The 21662-nt window shown below is 41.2% G+C and overlaps 1 protein-coding gene across 5 annotated transcripts in view; it reads left to right on the top strand.

The window, feature by feature from the left end:
* Positions 1-21662, top strand: part of grm5b (glutamate receptor, metabotropic 5b) — a 487360-nt gene that overhangs the window by 378256 nt on the left and 87442 nt on the right. For all 5 annotated transcript variants that reach the window (XM_073043359.1, XM_073043362.1, XM_073043360.1 and 2 more), the window contains exon 7: positions 1642-1768. In XM_073043359.1, coding sequence (XP_072899460.1) covers positions 1642-1768 — 127 coding nt within the window. The remainder of the gene's footprint in view (positions 1-1641; positions 1769-21662) is intronic.

The raw sequence follows: 21662 nt of genomic DNA on the forward strand, positions 1-21662 counted from the left end.
CAAAGTAGATTCTTTATCATTGCCTTTCCCTCTGGCAGAGACAAGATCTATTATAAAGCATGCAATATATAGTATCTTCTTAAATCCATGTAAAATTAATACATTGATTATTTTTCTTCTGCCATAACGTCTTCACCAGCAAAGGTGTTCATATTTACATGTAATCTTCAGTTGTCTTGTGACAGGTAAACAAATATGATTCAGATCTTTAACCAGGTCCCAGCACTTTTGTCAGATCACTCATATTTCTCTGACCAGCTACTGAATTCTGAACGTGACCCGAGGCCAGTGATGGCTGATGTTGCAATGCTGCACTGGTGGAACCTCCTTAAGTTTTACTGAGACAACCTCTGAACATAGGTTTTGCAGTTAAGAGGCTTGGAAGTTTGCCTACAGGTCATAGAGTCATAGAAAGATACAATGCGAACACAAGCCCTTCAGTTCTGTGAGCCCATGGCAACCTTCAGACTAATTTACACTAGTCTTACATTAATCCCATTTTAATCCTCCCAGTATTCTCATCAGTACCCCCAAGGTGCTACCAATCATCTAAACACTAGAGGAAATTTACAGTGGCCAATTAGCCTATAAGCCTACTTGTTTTAGGGATATGGGAGGCAACCAGAACATCTGGAAGGACACAGTCACAGTGAGAACATGCAAACGCCACACAGAAGGTCAGGGTGAAACCTTGGTTTCTGAAGCTGTGAGATAGTGGCTCTACTTGCTCAGAAGACACAAGAGGGTGCAGATGTGGAATCTGAGAGCAACAAAGAATCTGCTGGAAGAACTCAGCAGTTCAAGCAACATCTGTGGGGGGAAAGGATTTGTCCACATTTTGGGTCAAAACCTTGCATCAGGTTTTCAACCCAAAATGTCGACAGTCTCTTTCTTCTCACAGATTCTGCTCAACCTGCTGAGTTCTTCCAGGAGACTGTTGGTTGCTCTACTAGCTGTACCACTGTGCTGCCTGGATCCTGCAAAAGGTTAAACCTACCATGTACAATAGGAAAATGGCTATGGGAAAACTTGTATGTTTTTCACAAATACAAGCAGAAAATGCTGGAAAATTTCAGTGACTGTGAAAGAGAAGCAGTCCACATATTGTGTCTAATTTTTCACATTTTGTGGGAATGTTATATACTGATGCATTTTTGGAGAATGTAATATATTTATTAACATTTTAATGCTTTATTTCCTGTCTGCTTTTGAATCAAACACATTCAATGCAATTACTTTCAGTGCCTGCCTTGGCAGACATTGAATCAGCAAGTATGGAATAACAATTATATTTTTTTCCCATCATATTGGCTAAATGTTTAGTTTATCAACCTGTCTTGGGACTCATTCATGATGAGTGAGGTTTGTGATAGAGCAACCCATCTGGTGATGTACAAAACAACAGAAAATTCAATAAATATCTTTGCTACATGCAATATAACTACACGTTAACTTTTGTAATTAGAGATTCTTGGAAGTCTTTGTGATACTGAATTCAAATGCATTTGAAAAGATGTCAATGAGATCTAGTCACCATGTAGTTTCACTGGAAGTCTGTGGAAATCTTTAGTTAACACAAAAAATTTGAACACTTTACAATGACCTCATACCATTTTCTTTGTTACCAATCATTCTGCATAGGTGATCCGGAAAGGAGAAGTAAGCTGCTGTTGGACTTGTACCCCATGTAAGGAAAATGAATTTGTGTTTGATGAATACACCTGCCAAGCTTGTCCCCAAGGTTCTTGGCCTAATGATGATCTCACAGGTAGGAGATGGAACTAATACTTCAATAATAATCTCTAGCTAAATCTGAAACTGTCTGGGAACTGAATAGCCTTTCTACAGTGATAAAGTAAATAAATAACAGCTTCTGCTCAAATTATTTCTGCAGATTTTGGGCACTGGACTGATTTGACCTAAATTACATGGAGATTATTTTACTCGTATTTATATATTGTTAAGATGTCAATCTACAATTGATAAATCAACAGCTTGCTCTCCATATCGTACTGCCTTGGCTTGTGTATGGACTTGTGCATCACAGAGACAGCCAGGATGCAATATCTGTAGTTGACCCCAACTGGCAGAGGGCCTCAGTTGATACATGGCTTCAAGGAGTCAACAAGAACTATGCAAAATATATTGCTTACAGTGGAAAATTGATGAACAGCAGTGAAACTGAGCGAGTACTCTGAACTGAGCTAAATCAATTGCTTTTGAAAAATGTGGAAATCAGTTGTGTTTCTTACATAATAAATCTGTTCAGATAAATAATAATATTCAAAATCAATAACTGCAACAAACAACATTCCAAGAGAGAAATATATATTAGTGCAAATTGATTGGGATATCAAAAACACACTCTCTTTACCCATAGGTAAATTATTTACCCATAGGTTTATTTTTTATTCTCTATTGAATTTAATTCATTCTTCTGATGTGATTAAAAATTTGCTCCTTCATTCCTCATATAATTGGCATTGTTTTAGAAGGAGGTGGATCTATGAACATTTGGACCACCCTTATATAAAAAATAGCAGAACCTGGTATAGCTCAGAAAGAGCCTATAAAGCTTCACTGTTTGGAGAATAATAGTCATTTCATTTACATGCTCTTTCACCATATCATTACTCTCCTGTTTCAGATAATTAGCTAATTTCCTTTTGAAGGTTCCCATTAAATGTGACTTCAATCCTTAAAGCTTCTTCAAGAAGCCAAAGGTCCTTCAGTCAACTGTCTTGAATTAATGCTCTCTGCTCATCAACATTTTCAGCCAGTAGGAAATATTCCCTTATTTTCTAACCACCTCATGACCTTGAAATCCCTGATGAACTCTTACCCTTCTCCAGTCAATACCAAACAATCTCACATTTTCCATTCTCTCACTTCATAGCACTTCATACAAGATGCACTTGATATAACTCCTGTAGAAAATTGCCTCTTTATATCTTTTAATCATGCACTACCTACGACTGGACATAGTTTGGGCCTAATTAGTATTCACATAGAGTTGTGTAATTAACTTGTCTTCCTGATATTTGCTCTCTGTCCTTCTACTGATAAATCATGAGACTATTATTTTGCTTTACTGTATTGTTCATCAGGGCATAAGCACACCCAAGTGTCTCTGTTCCAGCACTCCTTTGTAATTGTACTTTTGCATCATGATATTTTCTCTACCCATACCAAAATTATGATTATATTTTATCTACATTGACTTTCGCTTGCCACTTCTCCACTTATTCTGTGTCTGTCTATTCTCTACTGTCACCTTTCCCAAGCCCCAATAATTAGATTTGTAAGTATGCAAATTTAGTACTATGCCCTGTACAAGATTTAAGTAATTAAAATAAAACTCAGCACTGCAAGTACGAGAATTTAGGAAACAACTGTCTCATTCTCTCGTCTGAAAAGCGACCATTCATCCTAACTCGCCATTTTCCCTTCCTAAGCTAATTCTATATCTACAGTGATTTCTACTGTAACACACACAAAATGCTGGAAGAACTCAGCAAGTCAGGGCCTGCTGAAGGGTCTCAGCCTGAAGTGTCGACTGTACTCTTTTCCACAGATAATTCCTGGCCTGCTGAGTTCCTCCTGCATTTTGTGTGTGTTACTTGGATTTCTAGCATCTGCAGATTTTCTCTTGTTTGCATATTCTACTGTCGTTGCTTTTATCTGTCACGTACCCCGTGACCGGGTTACCAAACCAGCAGAAATGGAATACACGTTGGAGTCTGGTATTACTGTAACTAATAGTGTTTATTAGTAAACTAAGTGATACAGTACTATAAAATGCAAATATATGACACAGGTTAGCAATGATATATACAGAAGTCTGGAAATAGAAATCAAAACCAAGCTCTTTCAAAGTCTAGGGGTAAATGAATAGTCTTACGATGGTGCAGAGTTCAGTTCAGTTCAGTTCAGTTTAGTTTAGTTAATTCAAGGTAGTTGCTGGTGTACCGTTGGAGAGAGAGAGAGAGCGAGAGGTGATGCTGTTGCCGTCAATCTTCCTGTTGCAGTCACTGACTGTGACCACACCAGGCACGACTGTTTTTCAGTGGTAGGCCTGTCACCCAGGCAAGGGTGGACACACAATCAAGCCCCCACCGGTTGCACCTTCACACACTGTGAGCCTCTCGATTCCCCTGAATCGATCCTCCAAACCCCCCCCCCACCCCACTTCACGTGGGTGCACAACGCTCTTTCAGTGTCCCGTGGTGTGGCTGCTTGTGTCTTTGCAGACCTGCCTTTTATTTCTCCTTTCGGGGCACCAGCTGTCCATCACCTGGTCCCGCCTTGCTGTCCTCACAAGCGGGCAAAGAAAGTGTCCTTGGAGCAAAGGTAAACAATTAGCTAAGAAGCCATAATATTAAATCATGTCTCTCTCTCTCTCCCTCATCTGCAGCAGGATGCCTCCCCACTCTTCTTCTCTCTCTCTCATTAGCAGCATAGTTCACAGGGGGGGGTCAACTCTGGACCCCATCTCAGCTTGGTTTGCTCATCACACCCCCACCCTTTTAGGAATTTTTATGGGGGGTAAAAATTCAAACATGAAGGCACATTACAGAATCTACTATAATACATAGGTAGTCATTAACCAACAGAGTAACACAAATATAATTTCAAATCTAACAACTAGATAAACAATCGGCAATCACAATTTCAGTACATTACAGAATATAAAGCAATACATATGTGATCATGTAGCATATTACAGAAGCGTATACAAATACTAATCTCTATTTCACTTTTAAACGTAACATTCAGTCAATCTACCATGATATTGTCTGTATCTTTCACATGCTTTGTCACAAAAAAAAAGTCACATTCCTGCAGAACCAGATCCTGTTATTCAAAGTAGCGTTTGGTCAACCATTGTCCCTTTTCCACTTCGAAACAGAACACTTAAGCATCACGTGATCAGCTTGCTCACTAGCTCGGATAAGGCCTTCATAGATTCCCTGCCCAGGTGCTAGCTTATCACCAATGTTTTCCAGACTAAGCCCATTTGCTGAACTCCCAAACAACTCATTAATTTTGAGCAAGTCATTAATTTTATCTTCAAGGTCTTTAATTCTATCAGTTTCCATAATAACTCCAGCAGATGTTATTATGGAACATACTCTCCAAATCACATACTTGAACATCACCAAGTTGTTTATCTTTAACTTCCAAAACGAACTGTAACAGACTAGCAGGCACCTTGTTACCAACCCACTGTCCCTTCAGCAAGATCAATAGTCCTGCAACCAATCCCGACTTTAAATTTACTTTATTCAAAAGTCCAGTAACACCTTTCTCAATATCTTCACTAAAATTCACCTCACTAGCTGTTATCTCATCACTAACTTTTAGAACACCTTCTAACACAAGTGACTGAGAATCCTCACTTTCCACTGCTACCAGGGTTAACCCCTTACTCATTGAACCAAGTCCATCTGACACAAAAGGACTGCATTCCTTTTTAACCAAGTCAGATACCTCAGACCTTTCCTGAGTCTCAACACAAGGTTCAGTACCCTGTGCATCCACAGGTACCTCAACAACCTGAACACAGGCAAACAGGACCTCTGCCTCTTCTAGGCTTTCAATATCAGTCCCAGTCTCAAATTCCAGGTTCCCCTGATCCTCCCAGCTACTCTCTGGGCAACTCCCATCCGGAGTAAACTCAACTTTACGGGTTAGAACAACCTCGTCTGCTAACCCAGCAGACTCCCGCAAGGTAGTGGCATCCTTTTCATCTCAGAATGCCCTTACATCATTGGTTAAATTCTTCAACTGCAAACAGCTCTTTCAAGCTATATAAATCATCACTGTCCAACACTGGACCTTCCAGCTGACTCATCTGTTTCTCATCTTTGCTCTGTGCCTTCTCAAAGTCTTTTCTTAACAACGATAAATCTGCTTCGTCCCCCTTATCTTCCTCAGCCTTACTATCCTTTAGATCCTGTTGGTACAGGGGCGGTAAAAATGTTTCAGCTAAATCAATGTTTGTCTCAGCAGCCTTTTCCACCATGCTTCTGGTTACTGCGCAGGCGGGATAAACTTCAGAATCTGTGGGCGGGTCCTCAGCACTTACAGGCTTACTCGTGAGCTGAACTGTTGGGAACACATCCCCCCCGCCAGGTCATTCCCGAGTAAGACATCAACATCACGTATCGGGAGTACAGACCGCACCCCTATCATGACTGGTCCAAAGACTAAGTCACATTCCAAAAATATTTTATGCAACGGTACGGCCTTGGTCCCTTTTCTAATCCCTTCTATCACTTTCACATCACCAGTCTCCGTCTCAGCACTGAATTCCAACACACTGCTTAGGATTAATGACTGAAAAGTCCCAGTGCCTCTCCAGATTCTCACTGGAACTGGGGTTGACCCCTCCTTCACAGATACCAACCCGGTCGAAAGAAATTTCTCACATCCTTCCTGAACTCAGCTTGACTCCTCCCCCTTTAGCGGCATTTCAGCCGGTTTAATACAGGCAGTCGGGGCTGGCACCTTTCCCTTTCCTTTATCTCTTTTGGGAGCAAGACACTTAGACACTATGTGACCAGCTTTCCCACAATTATAACACGTAAAACTAGGGAACTTCCCTCCAGACTGCTTCTCATCCTCCTTACCCTTTCCACTAGTCCTCGGCTTACTCTCTGACTTAGCCGGTGGGCTCTCTCTACCATCCCTACTACCCCTCTGGTAGCTCTTACTGGGAGAAAACTTTACCTAGTGGGTTAAGGCATACTCGTCTGCTAACTTGGCAGTCGCGGACAGAGTCTCTGCCTCCTTCTCGTCCAAGTACGTCCTCATACCCTCAGGGACACAGCTTTTAAACTGCTCAATCAGCATCAACTGTTTGAGTTTGTCAAGATCCTCACTGGCCCTTTTCGAGGCGCACCAATGCACAAAGTACATTTGCATCTCACGGGCAAACTCTAAATACGTGTGGTCCCACGGCTTCCTCAAATTCCGGAACCTTTGCCGGTATGCCTCCAGAACCAACCCGTAAATCCTCAGTATAGCCCCTTTTACTTCATCATAATTCTTTGCCTCATCCGCAGACAACGCCAAATAGGCTTGCTGAGCCTTCCCCTTAAGAACACTCTGTAACAGAACAGCCCACTTCTCCTTCGGCCAGTTCTGATTCACAGCGACTTTCTCAAAATGCAGGAAATACCTATCGACATCCGCTTCCTCAAATGGGGGTACCAGCTTAATCTCCTGACTCACCTTGAACTCCCGTGCTGGGTCTACTACCTGTCCCACTTCCTGCAATGCCTTTATCTTTGCCAGCCCAAACCGCCTCTCCTTTTCTCTTTCTTCACTCTGTCATTCCGCTTCTTCCCTCTGTCTTTCTACCTCCAGTTGTTTTACTCGGAACTCATGATCATACTTCATTTTCTCTGCCTGAAGCTGAACCTCAGCCTCAGTAAGTGCTTTTCCCTCACCAAACGTCTCCAGCACCTCCTCGTCAAATTTGCCCTCATCCACATAATGATGTGCTACTAACAGCTGTACCTGAGTCCTCTTTATGCGAGTGGTCACCTTAATCTTTAACTTACGAGCAATTCCCAGCAGTACATCCCTCTTAGCCTCGTCCAATGCCTCAGGGGTTGGATCCGCCACAAACTTACTAACCTCAATCCATTTCTGCTGTTTTCCTTGCCAAATTAAATAAGGGAATTTGCCCCAATCATTTCAACAGCCCAACAATTAGTCATTCAAAATCCCAGACGGGGCCCCAATTTGTCACATACCCCGTGATCGGGTTACTGAACCAGCAGAAATGGAATACACGTTAGAGTCTGGTATTACTGTAACTAATAGTGTTTATCAGTAAACTAAGTTATACAGTACTATAAAATGCAAATATATGACACAGGTTAGCAATGATATATACAGAAGTGTGGAAATAGAAATCAAAACCAAGCTCTTTCAAAGTCTAGGGGTAAATGAATAGTCTTACGATGGTGCAGAGTTCAGTTCAGTTTAGTTTAGTTTAGGTCGAGGTAGTTGCTGGTGTACTGTTGGAGAGAGAGAGAGAGAGAGGTGATGCCATTGCCGTCAATCTTCCCGTTGTTTTCCTGTTGCAGTCACTGACTGTGACCACACCAGGCACGACTGTTCTTCAGTGGTAGGCCTGTCACCCAGGCAAGGGTGGACACACAAACAAGCCCCTACCGGTCGCACCTTCACACACTGTGAGCCTCTGATCGATTTCCCCTGAATCGATCCTCCAAACCCCCACCTTCACGTGGGTGCACAACGCTCTTTCAGTGTCCCGTGGTGTGTCTGCTTGTGTCTTCGCAGACCTGCCTTTTATCTCTCCTTTCGGGGCACCGGCCGTCCATCACCTGGCCCTGCCTTGCTGTCTCAGCAAGAATCCTCACAAGCAGGCAAAGAAACTGTCCTTGGAGCAAAGGTAAACAATTAGCTAAGAAGCCATAATATTAAATTCATTCTCTCTCTCTCTCTCTCTCTTTTTTTCTCCCCCCACCCCCCGCAGCAGGATGCCTCCCCCCTCTTCTTCTCTCTCTCTCATTAGCAGCATAGTTCACAGGGGCGTCAACTCTGGACCCCATCTCAGCTTGGTTTGCTCATCACATATCTCACAGACTAGTTTTTCCAGTAACCTTTTATATGGTACCTTATCAAATGTTTCATGAAATTTTGCATATATGGGGAAGTCGAAATTGAGATACATTGATAGACATCCCACCCTGCAAAAACTCATTTCAGGGAGGTTGCACCATCAATTTGCAGGAGACTCCTGGAACTTCCAGGAGAGGTGGGATATTTGCAATAGAGTAGCTCCTTAGCAGCTAGCCAACTAGTTTAAATAACGTTAGCTATGCTAATGAACGAATGACACCTGTTAAACTCACCTCAACATGTCTTTTGCATTTTAACACACCAAGGGCAATAGAAAAGTCACTGCTACAAACAGTGCAGCGAGCAACACTGTCATTATTTTTGATATCTCACTCTCTCTCTCCCCCTCCCCCGCTCGCTCTCAAAAAAATCAATTTCCAGGATATTGTATATAATTTGCGGGCATCAGGGAACCACTATCAATATGCGGGAGAGACTCCCGGAACTTGCGGGAGAGACTCCCGGAACTTGCGGGAGAGACTCCCGGAACTTCCGGGAGAGGTGGGATGTCTGCATTGATCAACAATCATCTCCATCAAAAAGGTGTCAAACCACCTACCTGAATGCTAAGTAACAATAGATACTGAATACAGGGTAACATTAATCAGAAAGTAAAAGCTGATCTGAGGCTGAGTATTCTGCTGTGTGGGCCCCTGAAGCCCTGACTGCCTGAATTCTTTCCAAAAAAATAGAAAGCATAAGTCATAAGTGAAATGTAATAATCTGGACTGCCTGGATGATCACAGCTCTGATAACTCAAGATTCTCAACAGCATCCTGGCACTGTAATCTGCTTGACTGGGATCCAGGTCTGGCACCTCAAATAGTTCTCACCTTCAACAATGGTGTACAATGGCTGAAGTGCACTCTGCCAACTTAGCAAGGCTTCTGTGGCAATAACCTTTGACCTCTGAAATTTAGAAAGATGACAAAAAAAACACATGGGATTATTAACAATCACACTTTCAATCCAAGTGCACATAAACTTGATTCACAATCTTTTTATTCCTTCTGCATCAAGGGTCAAAATCCTTAACCCTTTAATTTAACAGAGTAAGGCAAGCAGGGGTAACTATAACTTGTGTAACAGTTCAGAATTCAGGCACAAGACAAGGATTTCTGGAATTTCTGAAAACATTACCTGGAGAAGTTATCGGGAATATACTGAGGACTCTCTAAAACACAAAGTGTACAATTACAATATAACAGCTAACAATTATAATTGTAACTAATTACTTATAAGCAATACTAGACTACTAATGAACATGCTCAACACATTTACCTAGACAGCAATTCCCAGCTACAAGATCTAACTGACCTGCAGTCCAATGGATGGTCAAATCAAATGTGATTAGATACGGCTCTTTAATCAGTAACAAATCATATTGCTTTCCTCAAACGCAGCACCCAATGCTGTTTCAATATGTTTTATTGTATACCCTAAGGTTATCAAATTCCCCTTTTTACTAGTCTTTCCATGTGATGAAAATAATTGCCGGAATTAAGTTTTTCTTTGCCCTCTAGGAACTGATAATAAAGCTATTTGTTCAGTATTTCATTGTCTCAGAGAGTTCCTGTGCAAAGTCACCCACAGCTATGGAATTTTTCTAATTCTTTGAAAAGAAACCCTTTAGTTTTATGATATATGCTAGTATAAAATTTTGATTAACATCTCTGATTTGTCAAGTTACAGCTAATATGCAGAGATTTACAATACCTCTAGAATGTCTTCACCACATAGATTATTGGTTTACAAGGGCATCGTTTCAAGGGTATTTTGAAATTGGCATTAAATGCTAGCACATTGATGAGAAAAAGGTACCTTATATCAATTGTACCAAATTCACCCACTTTCTGTTTCACTCCATCAAAATGCTTAATCAAGTTACTTAAACACAATTCTTCTCTAATAGAATCTGTGTTGACTTTTATTAGTCCATGTTTATCGAAGAGGCAGTTTATTTATTCCTGGAATACTGTTACTAAAAGTTTCCTCATTATTGAAGTTAATCTGGCAGCCTTTTCATTATCTAGATTTCCCTCTTCCCTTCTTGAACAACAACATGCCATTTGCAATCATACAGTCAATTGTTACAAGTCTGAATTTTTCAGCAATTCTTCAATTTCTCTGCTTACTTTCTTCATCAACTGAGGATGTGTTTGCTCGTGACAGAATGCAGTTTAAGCATTGCCAGTCTCTTTACCTAACTCTGTTTCACTCATAACTCTCTTGGTCAAAGCAGCTCAGGCAAATCCCCTTCCATGTAAGCACCAAATCAAAGTACTCATTTGGAACCCAACTAATTAACAATGGAGATAAAAACATCAGAACATAAGAATCAGAAACGCAGAGTCAGACACTAGCCCACCATTCTATAAGATCGTGGCTGATCTAGTCCAGGCCTCATCAGAACTATCCTACTCTCTTCTCATGACACTTGACTCCCGCAGAGAAAAGCTGTAGACTTCAGGAGGATAAAGAGATCAGTTGACATAAACAGTGGGAAATGGATTTAAATCCAGAGAGGTTTAAGATCATGCACTATGGGAGGTGTGACAATTCAGTAAATGAAAGAATATTGAGTATTGTGGCATAGTTAGGATAGATAATCAGCATTTAATTCCCAGTACAGTAATACACAAGGTATTAAAATAACTTTAAAGATTTAAAGGAGTATCAGGGAGTATCAGGTGCCTGGAATGTGCTGTCAAGGGAAGTGGTGGAAGCAGTTACTGTATATTACATGAGTCTGTTGTGGAATAATTGCTGGTGCCAGATGGGGTGTCTCGAGTATCTCAGAAACTGCCAATTTCCTGGGATTTCATACACATTAGTCTCTAGACTTCACAGAGAATGGTGCGAAAAACAATTACCTCCAGTGAGCAGCAGTTCTGTGGGTGAAATCACATTGTTAATGAGGGAGGTCAGAGGAGACAGTAACTCAAATAACCACACATTACAGCAGTTGTGTGCAGAAGAGCAGCTCTGAAAAAACAACATGTCAGATCTTGAAGTGGGTGAACATTTGAGATGGTTTTGGTCAAATGCTCCTTTTTTCTGAGCTTCTACTTTTTAACTATTTCATCATTCAGCGAAATTTGGAGTAAGTTTTTATTCCCTTAACCTTCTCTACTATGAAGATTAATCATCGGTCCAATGCATTCTATTTCCAAGACCTTGACTGTAATCTGCCCATGTCAGAATCTTAATCAATCTGTTAAAATTAACCCTTCAGCAGTTAGGCACTTGTTTTTATTCTGGATCGTACTATTCACTTTCTCCGTAGCTAATTTGAATCTTATGTCAATTCAGTGCTTCCAAAATTCTCTTCTAAATTGGCTTTCTTTATTGACTTATCAAGAGGAATAAATCTTATTCACCCTTTCCTTTGCGACTCATTTTTTTAACTACTTAGTCAAATGATCACTGTGAACTTGACATCTGACTCACTGACACCTGTAGCAGCTGAACAGCGACATTGTAGGATTCTCGTGCAGGTGTAGAAACTCTGAACTCTGAACCATAGTCAATGAAGGCAGGATCGCAGTAAGATTAACCGTTTACTGTTCACTCTCCCACATTAACGTATGGTGAAAACTGTTGATAAAACAATACAAAATATATACGGTATCTGTTTCCTTCTTGGCATCACATTTACATCATAAATATTTGTAAAAGTAAAACTACAACAAACTATATTAAAGTCTCATTAAAGTACAACATACAGTCAGAATCTACCTATGCCATCAACAACTTTAAATACACTTCAACGTTTTCAATAGCACAAGAAAATAAACTTTATCAACCGTCATTACTTTTAACAGAATCAGCGTTAACATTTTTACTTCAACATATCGACTGTCATATGAACTTACGGCGTTGCTTCTATGATGTTTCTTAGTGCGTAGAATGGAACTTTTCTCACGCTGATCCTGCACACACAAGCCCCCACCTTCCCGTTTCTCCAAACCGGTATTTTCCCACAAGATGCGGCGAAACTGGGTGTGACGTCATCGCATGCCATGATACATCACAGATAATGAATTTACCTTCAACAACTGCAACGTAGTTATCAACCTTAACTTTAACTAGAAAATAATTCTAAAAGAATTACTAAAGCGTAAATATAATAAAGCTAAACAAATGCCTTAAGGGCCACACACTCCCCGCCTGACCTTTGTAAGGTCACTATGAACATGATACAAAACTTCAGTCTTTAGATCAGTCCTTAGGTAGAAGTAGAACAACTTCTGCAACTGGTCTTTGGTAAGTTTTCACATTACCTTGGTCAGAAGTTTTCAACTCAACCTTCCTGACGTGTCCATCCCTACTAGGGAATGTGGCAGTGATTCTGACCATTGGCCAGCAGTTGTGGGCGATCTGCTTGTCCCTGAGCAGGACTAAATCTCCAACTTGAAGGTTTCTGCGAGGTTCTGTCCACTTTTGTCTGTGTTGCAACAAAGGTAAATATTCATGGCTCCAACGAGACCAGAACTGATTTGCAAGTGCCTGAACCTGTCTCCATTGCTTTGTGTACAAATCCTTATCTGAGAAGTCTCCAGGTGGAGGGGGAGCTCCTGTCTTCTGCGTAAGGAGCATTGATGGCGAGAGTATGAAGGGGCTTTCCGGGTCGGAGGGCACAGGTAGGAGTGGTCGCACATTTATAATGGCTGTGACCTCTGCCATTAGTGTGCACAGTACCTCGTGGGTCATTCGGGTACGTTGCTGCAGAAACATTGAATCAAAGGGTCTTCTGGCAATGCCAATCATCCGCTCCCATGAGCCTCCCGTGTGAGAGGCGTGTGGTGTGTTAAATTCCCAGTTGCATCCCTGCTGACTGAGGTACCTTTGCACCGTTTTGTCCATCCCGAGCTCCTTGGACGCTCCAACAAAGTTCGTGCCGCAATCAGATCTTAACTGTTTTGCAGGGCCTCTTAGTGCAAAGAAGCACCTGAGAGCATTAATGTAGCTGGATGTATCTAAAGATTCGATGACCTCTATGTACACCACTCTCAAACTCATGCAGCTGAAAATGATAGCCCACTGTTTGCTCTCTGCTTGTCCTCCTCTGGTGCGTCCAGGGACCAAATACATCGAACCCCACATATGTAAAAGGAGGGCAGGCATTGAGGCATTCTGGTGGGAGGTCCGCCATACATTGAGCTTCCAGCTTCCCTTGCAGTTTGCAGCAGGTTACACATCTGTGAAGTACTGAATTGATCAGTGTTTTGCCTCCCAAAATCCACAGTCCCACTGCCCTGATTGCTCCCTCCATCAGGTGACGGCCCTGATGCCTTACCTGTTCATGGTGATGGCGCGTGAGCAGTAAGTACACGTGGCTGTCTTTGGGCAGGATTACTGGGCTCTTTTCTGTAGCTGAAAGGTGAGAGTGTATTAACCGGCCTCCAATGCAAATGTGATTGTTCTTCAGGATCGGGCTGAGTTTCCTCAAAGGGCTGTCCTTTGGTATTGGTTTATTAGCTTGGAGGGCCGAAAACTCCCTTGCAAAAGCTGCTCTTTGAGTTGCTTTAAGGATGATGTCCTTTGCCTGGGCCAATTCGTCCACAGTGCGAGGTAAGTCACATTTGTGCCATCCCTTGCGTTTACTATTTTGGGATGAGTGTTTGTGTGATCTGGCCATGTGAATGAGGAACGCAAATCCTCTCACTAAGGAATTCAAGGTGGAGAACCGTTGAAAGCGTTCGGTGGTGCGTATTAATTCTTCCAGGTGGGTGACACCGGTTTGTATTTGCGGCCGAATTTCCGAATCTCTTTCAGGTTCGATCAGCTCAAATGTCTCGCTTGTTTGAGTTTTTTCCGTTGATGGAGCAAGTTTATTATCATGCTCACTTTGAGCGAAGACTGACTGTCCCAGTGTCTTCTCGGTTACTTTACTACACTTGTTAAAGCATTGTTGTGCTTCCTAGATACACATGAAGCCTGTGCAGGGTTGAAAAATTGAATGGTGGCCACTCTCTAGCACGTTGGTCTTGAGCGTGTTAACTGTCGGTTTGTGTACATTGCCAGGGCACACCTCTCCTATCACCACCCAGCCCAGATCCAGGCGTTGCACAAAGGGGGCGTCGTGTGGTCCATTGACCTGCTGCCTGACCTTGTGCACCTGGAGAATGTCTCTTCCGAGTAGCAGGAGTATTTCTGCTTTTGGATCCAGTTCTGGGATGTGCTTGGCAATGTGGTGGAGATGTGGCTGGTGTAGCACTGCACTTGGCGTCGGGATCTCAGTGCGGTTCTTCAAAATTTCATTGCACTCCAAGAGCAGAGGGAGACAGATGACAACTTTACCATCCAGGGACTCGAGCTGGAAGCCTTCTGCCTTCCTGCCATATGTTTCTACGCTGCCTGAGCAAGTTCTAAGGTAGTATGGGAACTGATTACTCTCTATGTTGAACAAGTCAAAGAACGCTGGTCTGACTAGTGAGCGGTTGCTCTGGTCATCCAGAATTACATAGGCTTTGATGGCCTTGTCTTTGACTCCCTTACGGTATACCTTAGTGAGGCAGATCTTTGAGCAAGAACGACTTGACTGACCTTCACCACAAATTTCTGTGCAGCTCGAGTTAACGACAGTTGTATCGGGGTGATCCTCTCCCTCTCCGTTGTCCTCTTGTGAGGGTGAAGGAGCTTTGGTCAGTTTGCGGTAACAGGCCAGGACGCATGGCCCCATCGTGATTAGTGCTGTTGCATTCCGAGCACTTTACGGGGAATGTACACTCTCTAGTGAGGTGAGAGGTAGAGGAACAGCATTTAAAACATATTCTTCTCTCCTTGAAAAGGGCCATTCTCTCATCAAAGGGTTTTTTTTCTAAACGTTTTACATTTTTTGAGAAGGGGGGGTTTGTTATACAATAGTCAATTCTTGCTAGGGTCATTGTTAGTTGTGGAGACTTCGTTCTAATGCACTGAGACAGGTTTATTGATGTTAAAATTGTTCAAAGTGGATTTGATTGGCTTGGGGTGAATTGTACTGCTACCTTGACTCATGAAGCTAGAGTTGTTTCACTTCTTCGCCTCCTTGCACACAAACCTAGTGAAATACTTAAAGGGAGGAAATCGACCACTGTTCTCTTCCTTGTACTCTGAGCCAACAGACATGCGTCTTTCCTGCAGCCCAAATGGAAGTTTGTCTACGATTGGTCCAATTCCGTTTGAAGTATCTAGATATGACAGGCCAGTTAAATAGCCGTCTTCTTTAGCACCTTCAATCTCCATGAGTAAATCTCTGAGTTCTCTTAGCTTAGTGTGGTCCTTGGCTGACACCCTAGGAAAATTTTCCAGCCATCGAAATAGTGCCGTTTCAATAATTTCAGGGGCCGCATAGCACTCCCGAAGTCTCTCCCATGCTTTGCGTAAGACTAGCTTGGGGTTGTTGACGTACACTGAAAGTATGCGTCTCACCTGTTCACATGATTCTTTTCCCAGCCATTTTGTCATAAGGTCCAACTCTTGGGTTGCTGTGAGCTGGACTCCGCTGGTTGCATTGGCGAATGAGGAGTACCATGCATGGTCATTTTCAGGCTTATCATCAAACTGGTATAGTCCTGAAGTGACGAGATCTCGTCATGCTAAATACTGTGCCAAGGGTTCAACTGCAAGTGGCATGCTGGCTGGGGGGACATGTCAGCAGGCATATGACTGAGCATGTACGTTCGTTATGGGATTTGCTGTTCTGAATTCAGCCTTTGCCTCTTCTCTCGCCAAATCTGGTAAGTTTGGTGTCGAGAAGTATTTATCGTCAGCCCTTTCATTCTTGAGTTCGTCGCAAGGTTGCAAGCATAAATTGTCTTCCTCAGATGGATGCGATGCAATTGGGCTTCCCTTTGACTCCTCATGAAGTGGGATGTTAGCAGTTAAGTATAGAGAGGAAGAATGAATCTTCATGTCATTTTGAGATTGGACATATTCGCTAATGCGTTCCAATCTGGTCCTTTCTGAAGTAGATTTTACTTCATCTGGAATGTGCATTTCTTCAGTGCTTTCTAATATTTCTGCTTCCACCATGGCAGCAATGGCTTCTCAGTGAAGCGCCAGCTCTTCTAACTCTGTTTCTATCCTTACCTTTGCCAACTGGTTTTTGGCTTCTCTGGCAGCCTTTTCCCTTTCTCTGGCAGCCTTTTCCATTTTCAGTTTTGCTTCTTGTTCAGCGTTTGACGCTCGCACCTTGGTGGTTTCTGCTTTAGCTCTTGCGAGGGCAGCCTCACTTGCTGATGCCCTGCTGCTTTTGGCACTGGATGTCAATGACGACGCTAGATTGCGAGGCCATCATACTACTTGTCGAAACACCTTGTAATGCCGCCTTTTCACTGTAGTGTTCTCGTGCAGGTATAGAAACTCTGAACTAAACACCAAGATAAACCATAGTCAATGAAGGCAGGATCACAGTAAGATTAACCATTTACTGTTCACTCTTCCACATTAACATATGGTGAAAACTGTTGATAAAACAATACAAAATATATACAGTATCTGTTTCCTTCTTGGCATCACATTTACACCATAAATACTTGCAAAAGTAAAACTACAACAAACTATATTACGTTAAAGTCTCCTTAAAGTACAACATAGAGTCAGAGTCTACCCATGCCATCAACAACTTTAAGTACACTTCAACACAAACTTTCTAGCAACGCTTTCAATAGGACAAGAAAATAAACTTTATGAACCGTCATTACTTTTAACAGAATCAGCGTTAACATTTTTACTTCAACATATCGACTGTCATATGAACTTACGGCGTTGCTTCTATGGTATTTCTTAGTGTGTAGAATGGAACTTTTCTCGCGTTGATCCTGCACACGCAAGCCCCCACCTTCCCGTTTCTCCAAACCGGTATTTTCCCACAAGATGCGGCGAAACCAGGTGTGACATCATCGCATGCCGTGATACATCACAGATAATGAATTTACTTTCAACAACTGCAACGTAGTTATCAACCTTAACTTTAACTAGAAAATAGTTACAAACGAATTACTAAAGCGAAAATGTAATAAAGCTAAACAAATGCCTTAAGGGCTACACAGACATGTAAAAGAAGGCTATCAACAGGAGAGTTAGGTAGCAGAAATGAATATAGACATAGCCACAGAGAACCAATAGGCACTAAAACTGAATACGTTAGTGACAGATATATTGCAAAACCGAAAGCCTAAGTTATGGGTGAGGAGGATAAGAAGTAAATTTAACGTACCAGTGGATTGAATAGAATTCTATTGCTTCTTTCAGTACAACAAAAAATAAGTTGCAAATTTACTTATCAATCACAAGCATTAATTTATGCTGACTTTAATTTCTAATATAGTGCTGCATTGTGGGACTGGAATACTAAACACGATCATCTGTAAAGCTGTGCTGTGATTATTAATCTTATTGTTTCTGCAGTCTGTGAAACGGATTGTTCTGTCAGAGCTGAGATGTTTTATACTTCAGATGAGGTTTTATTTCTGCCCACTAGCAGTTGACCAGGAAGCATAGGCAGAACCATCAATGGACTAGTGATGCCGTTGGAGGGTGTGCATCATGTAATGCTCAGTTGTGTGGGGCAAGTTAAATGAACCAAAGGGCCTTTCCTTATCTATTACTGTTAGAACATTTATGTAAATGTTCACAAAAATCTTTGCAGGTGGTAATGATGCACACTACAGTAAAATGTACTGCGTGCTGTTTGGGAGTGAAGAAACAGAGCACTTTTCATGCATAATACCAGAATATCTAAGCACTCGAGATTTTTGTCTGACATCCTCTCTTGAAGAATGTACAGTCTTCCCCTTGTCACTTTGGCTATAGTAGCAATGCAGTACAGAGATTAAATCTTGAACAGGGTATCTTGAGTAGGACAGCTCTGCTATTTCTCTGTCTGTGTTCAAAAAAAAAGAACCGTCTTAGATATACCTGCCATTCCATGTGACAAAGTGATATGGTGCGTAGGCAGTTCTTATCAGTGCAGAAGATGGGGTTATTCTCCTTATCATAGATAAATAGAACTGTATCTGCCAACCTTGCCACAAGCCACTCCAGTTAGGATCATTTGATCTTGCCTCATTATCCATTATATCAGCTCTTCCTTAATGTATCTCAGATAGAAATTAGGACTGAAAAGTAAATAATCTGCTTTTTATTATTCGAATAAAATATCGAAATAACCATGTGAATGGGACTGCCCAAAGTATAATTTTTTATCAATTTACGGTATTTCTAGGCTTAAGCTAATTAAGTAGTTAATTATACCCTCACAGGTAAATTACTAGATTGCTGCTTGTAAGTGATCTTTTTAAACTTGTTAATATATTGGGCTCTGTGGGTGTAGTTTCCTATTTTTGAGATACCTTGCCAATCAATCACTCTAATCCATTAGTATTATAAACAAATTCCGATTTGCACAACCTGTTAATATTTCACTTATTGAAGAATAACATTGATAGCCTTACACTTGGTTCCTTTAAATTTGATGATTATTTTAGTTAGTTCCTTAAGTTAACCCATTGCATTTCAGGAAATCGTATCAAATTTCTATGCTGCATTAAACGTTATTCTACATCTCACAAGAAATACTATTTATTTTCCATAAAACTGTGATCTTCTAAACTCTAAGTTAATATTAATTGAATATTACAAAATTGATTGATTTGATTTACTATTACTATCTGCTTCTGTTAAACTTCCATATACGTACCCCAAATCTTGTCAGGTTGACAATTTTGCATGTAATCTAACTTGTTTAAGTAAAATGTTACAAGAATCACCCCTTGTAATAATGATCAGTGAAACACCGAGAATCTGTAGTTACTGACAAGTATCTTTTATTATTTCTACTAAAAAGCACATGGGTTCACACTCTTATCTATCTGTGTGCAACCTACTCGAACCCTTGACACTCCATGAACAGTCAATGAAGAGAAAAGGTATTACCCGGGAAAGGAGTCGACACTGGCCAGGCGTTCCTCGTGGTTCCAATCTCTGTGTTTTCGTGGGGTCCTCCTTATCCACAATGGTTGGTCTCTGGCTGTTGGAGAGTTATTGCCCCTGCATATTCTTATACTGTTCCTCATCAATTGAACTGTTGGCTCTCCATCCAATTGGCTCAAGGTCACTTGACCTACCTGGGTCACCTTCTTACTGGTCATTGTATAGGGCTACAAGCAACATTGTTTCATGGTTCTGCCCACCACAGCCTTGTGTATTTGTGCCTTTACGCACTGACTGTTCCATACAAGTTAAATGAGGCAACCGAGACAGAGTCAAATGAGATTCACAAACACGAGGAATTCTGCAGATGCTGGAAATTCAAGCAACACACACAAAATGCTGGTGGAATGCAGCAAGCCAGGCAGCATCTATAGGAAGAAGTACAGTCGACTGAGTCCTGACGAAAGGTCTCAGCCTGAAATGTCAACTGTACTTCTTCCTATAGATGCTGCCTGGCCTGCTGCGTCCCACTAGCATTTTGTGTGTGTTGCTTGAGATGACAGATTGCTCCTTTGGTAGCTCTGCCATTTTACATAACAAGTAGCTACTTCTCCAAGAATGGTCTCAGGCTTATTGCTCTGATTACATTGCCCCAGTGCAAGAATCAGTTCAGAGTCCATGCTCTTTACATAACAAAAAGCTTCTTGTTTGAGAATGGTCTCAGGTTTAGCAGATCATTAACTGAAGCTTAAACACAAAGATCATTACCTGAAGCTTCCTGTGTCCAAGAGCAAGTGTCAGTTTAAAGTCCACAGAAGTACGGGTAAATAAAGACAACTGGCTTGTCTGCTTCCCCTGCCCTTGATCAGCCTGTAGTTTCTTCTAGCCAACAAAGTTAAGTGTAATCATTGTGTGTAACAATATTATTTGTCTTAAAATACATTTGTATGGTCTTTTCAATCGTGAATGGAATTAGTTAAGGTCAAGTGCAGTAATTCAACTGCTTTCTATATTTCTTCTTTTTCACATAGCGAAGCAAAATACTAAAAAAGTAGGAAAGTTAGTAATAGGATTTTTTTCCATGAACCTACTCTCACATACATTTATTTCATTAATTGAAAAATCTTTTATTTATCTGCTTTAATTTTGTTTAACAAAAATCTGTTGACATTGATACTGAAATTTTCAATTTACTTTGTGTCTACAACTTTTTAAGAGAAAGAGAGATTGAGAGAAAAAAAATTGGATTGTTATTATTTATGTGAAAAGATGAAGTGACTCTGATTTGAAAATTGTGCTATCTTGTTCAGGAGATGTAGTTTCCCTGCATTCTAAATGGTTGCATCACCTTCTGGTATGGAGGGGCTAATGCACAGGACCAGAATAAGCTGCAGAAATTTGGCCACATCCATCATGGGCATTAGCCTCTCTATTGTCCAGGGCACATTCAAATCGCAATGCCTCAAAAAAGCAGCATGCATCATAAAGGACCCCCATCACCCAGGGCATGCCCTCTTCTCATTTCTACCATCAACAAGGAGGTACAGGAGCCCAAAGACTCAGAAAATATTTCTGGAACAACTTCTTGCCCTCTGCCATCAGATTTCTGAATGGACAATGAACCCATCCATATACACTTCATCAGTATTTTTCCCCTCTCTTTTTTTCACCACTTACTTAATTTAATTTAATTTTAATAACTATACTTCTTGTTGTAATTTATAGTTTTATTGCTATGATTTGCAGTGTACTGGTGCCACAAAACAAAAGTTTAGGACATATGCGGATGATATTAAACCTGATTCTGTTCCGTTTGAGTACATTACCCCTCAGTAATCTAAATTCAAGAAAATGTAACCTAAGTTGATGCAACATGGTCATAAAATTTAGTGTCTTAAACCAGGGTTACATTTTAGTGTAGCTATGTTGTGATCAGTGTGCATTCCATTTCCCCACAACCAATATACTGTAATTTCTAAGATGCTATGTCCTAAATGGAATGATAAGATCTCCTTAAGTAGAATCCTTGCTCTATTGACTAATAGCATTATTATTTTTTGTTTATTTTACAACTTTGAGATAAC

The sequence above is a fragment of the Hemitrygon akajei genome, chromosome 4, assembly GCF_048418815.1.
Source record: "Hemitrygon akajei chromosome 4, sHemAka1.3, whole genome shotgun sequence".
NCBI lineage: Eukaryota > Metazoa > Chordata > Chondrichthyes > Myliobatiformes > Dasyatidae > Hemitrygon > Hemitrygon akajei.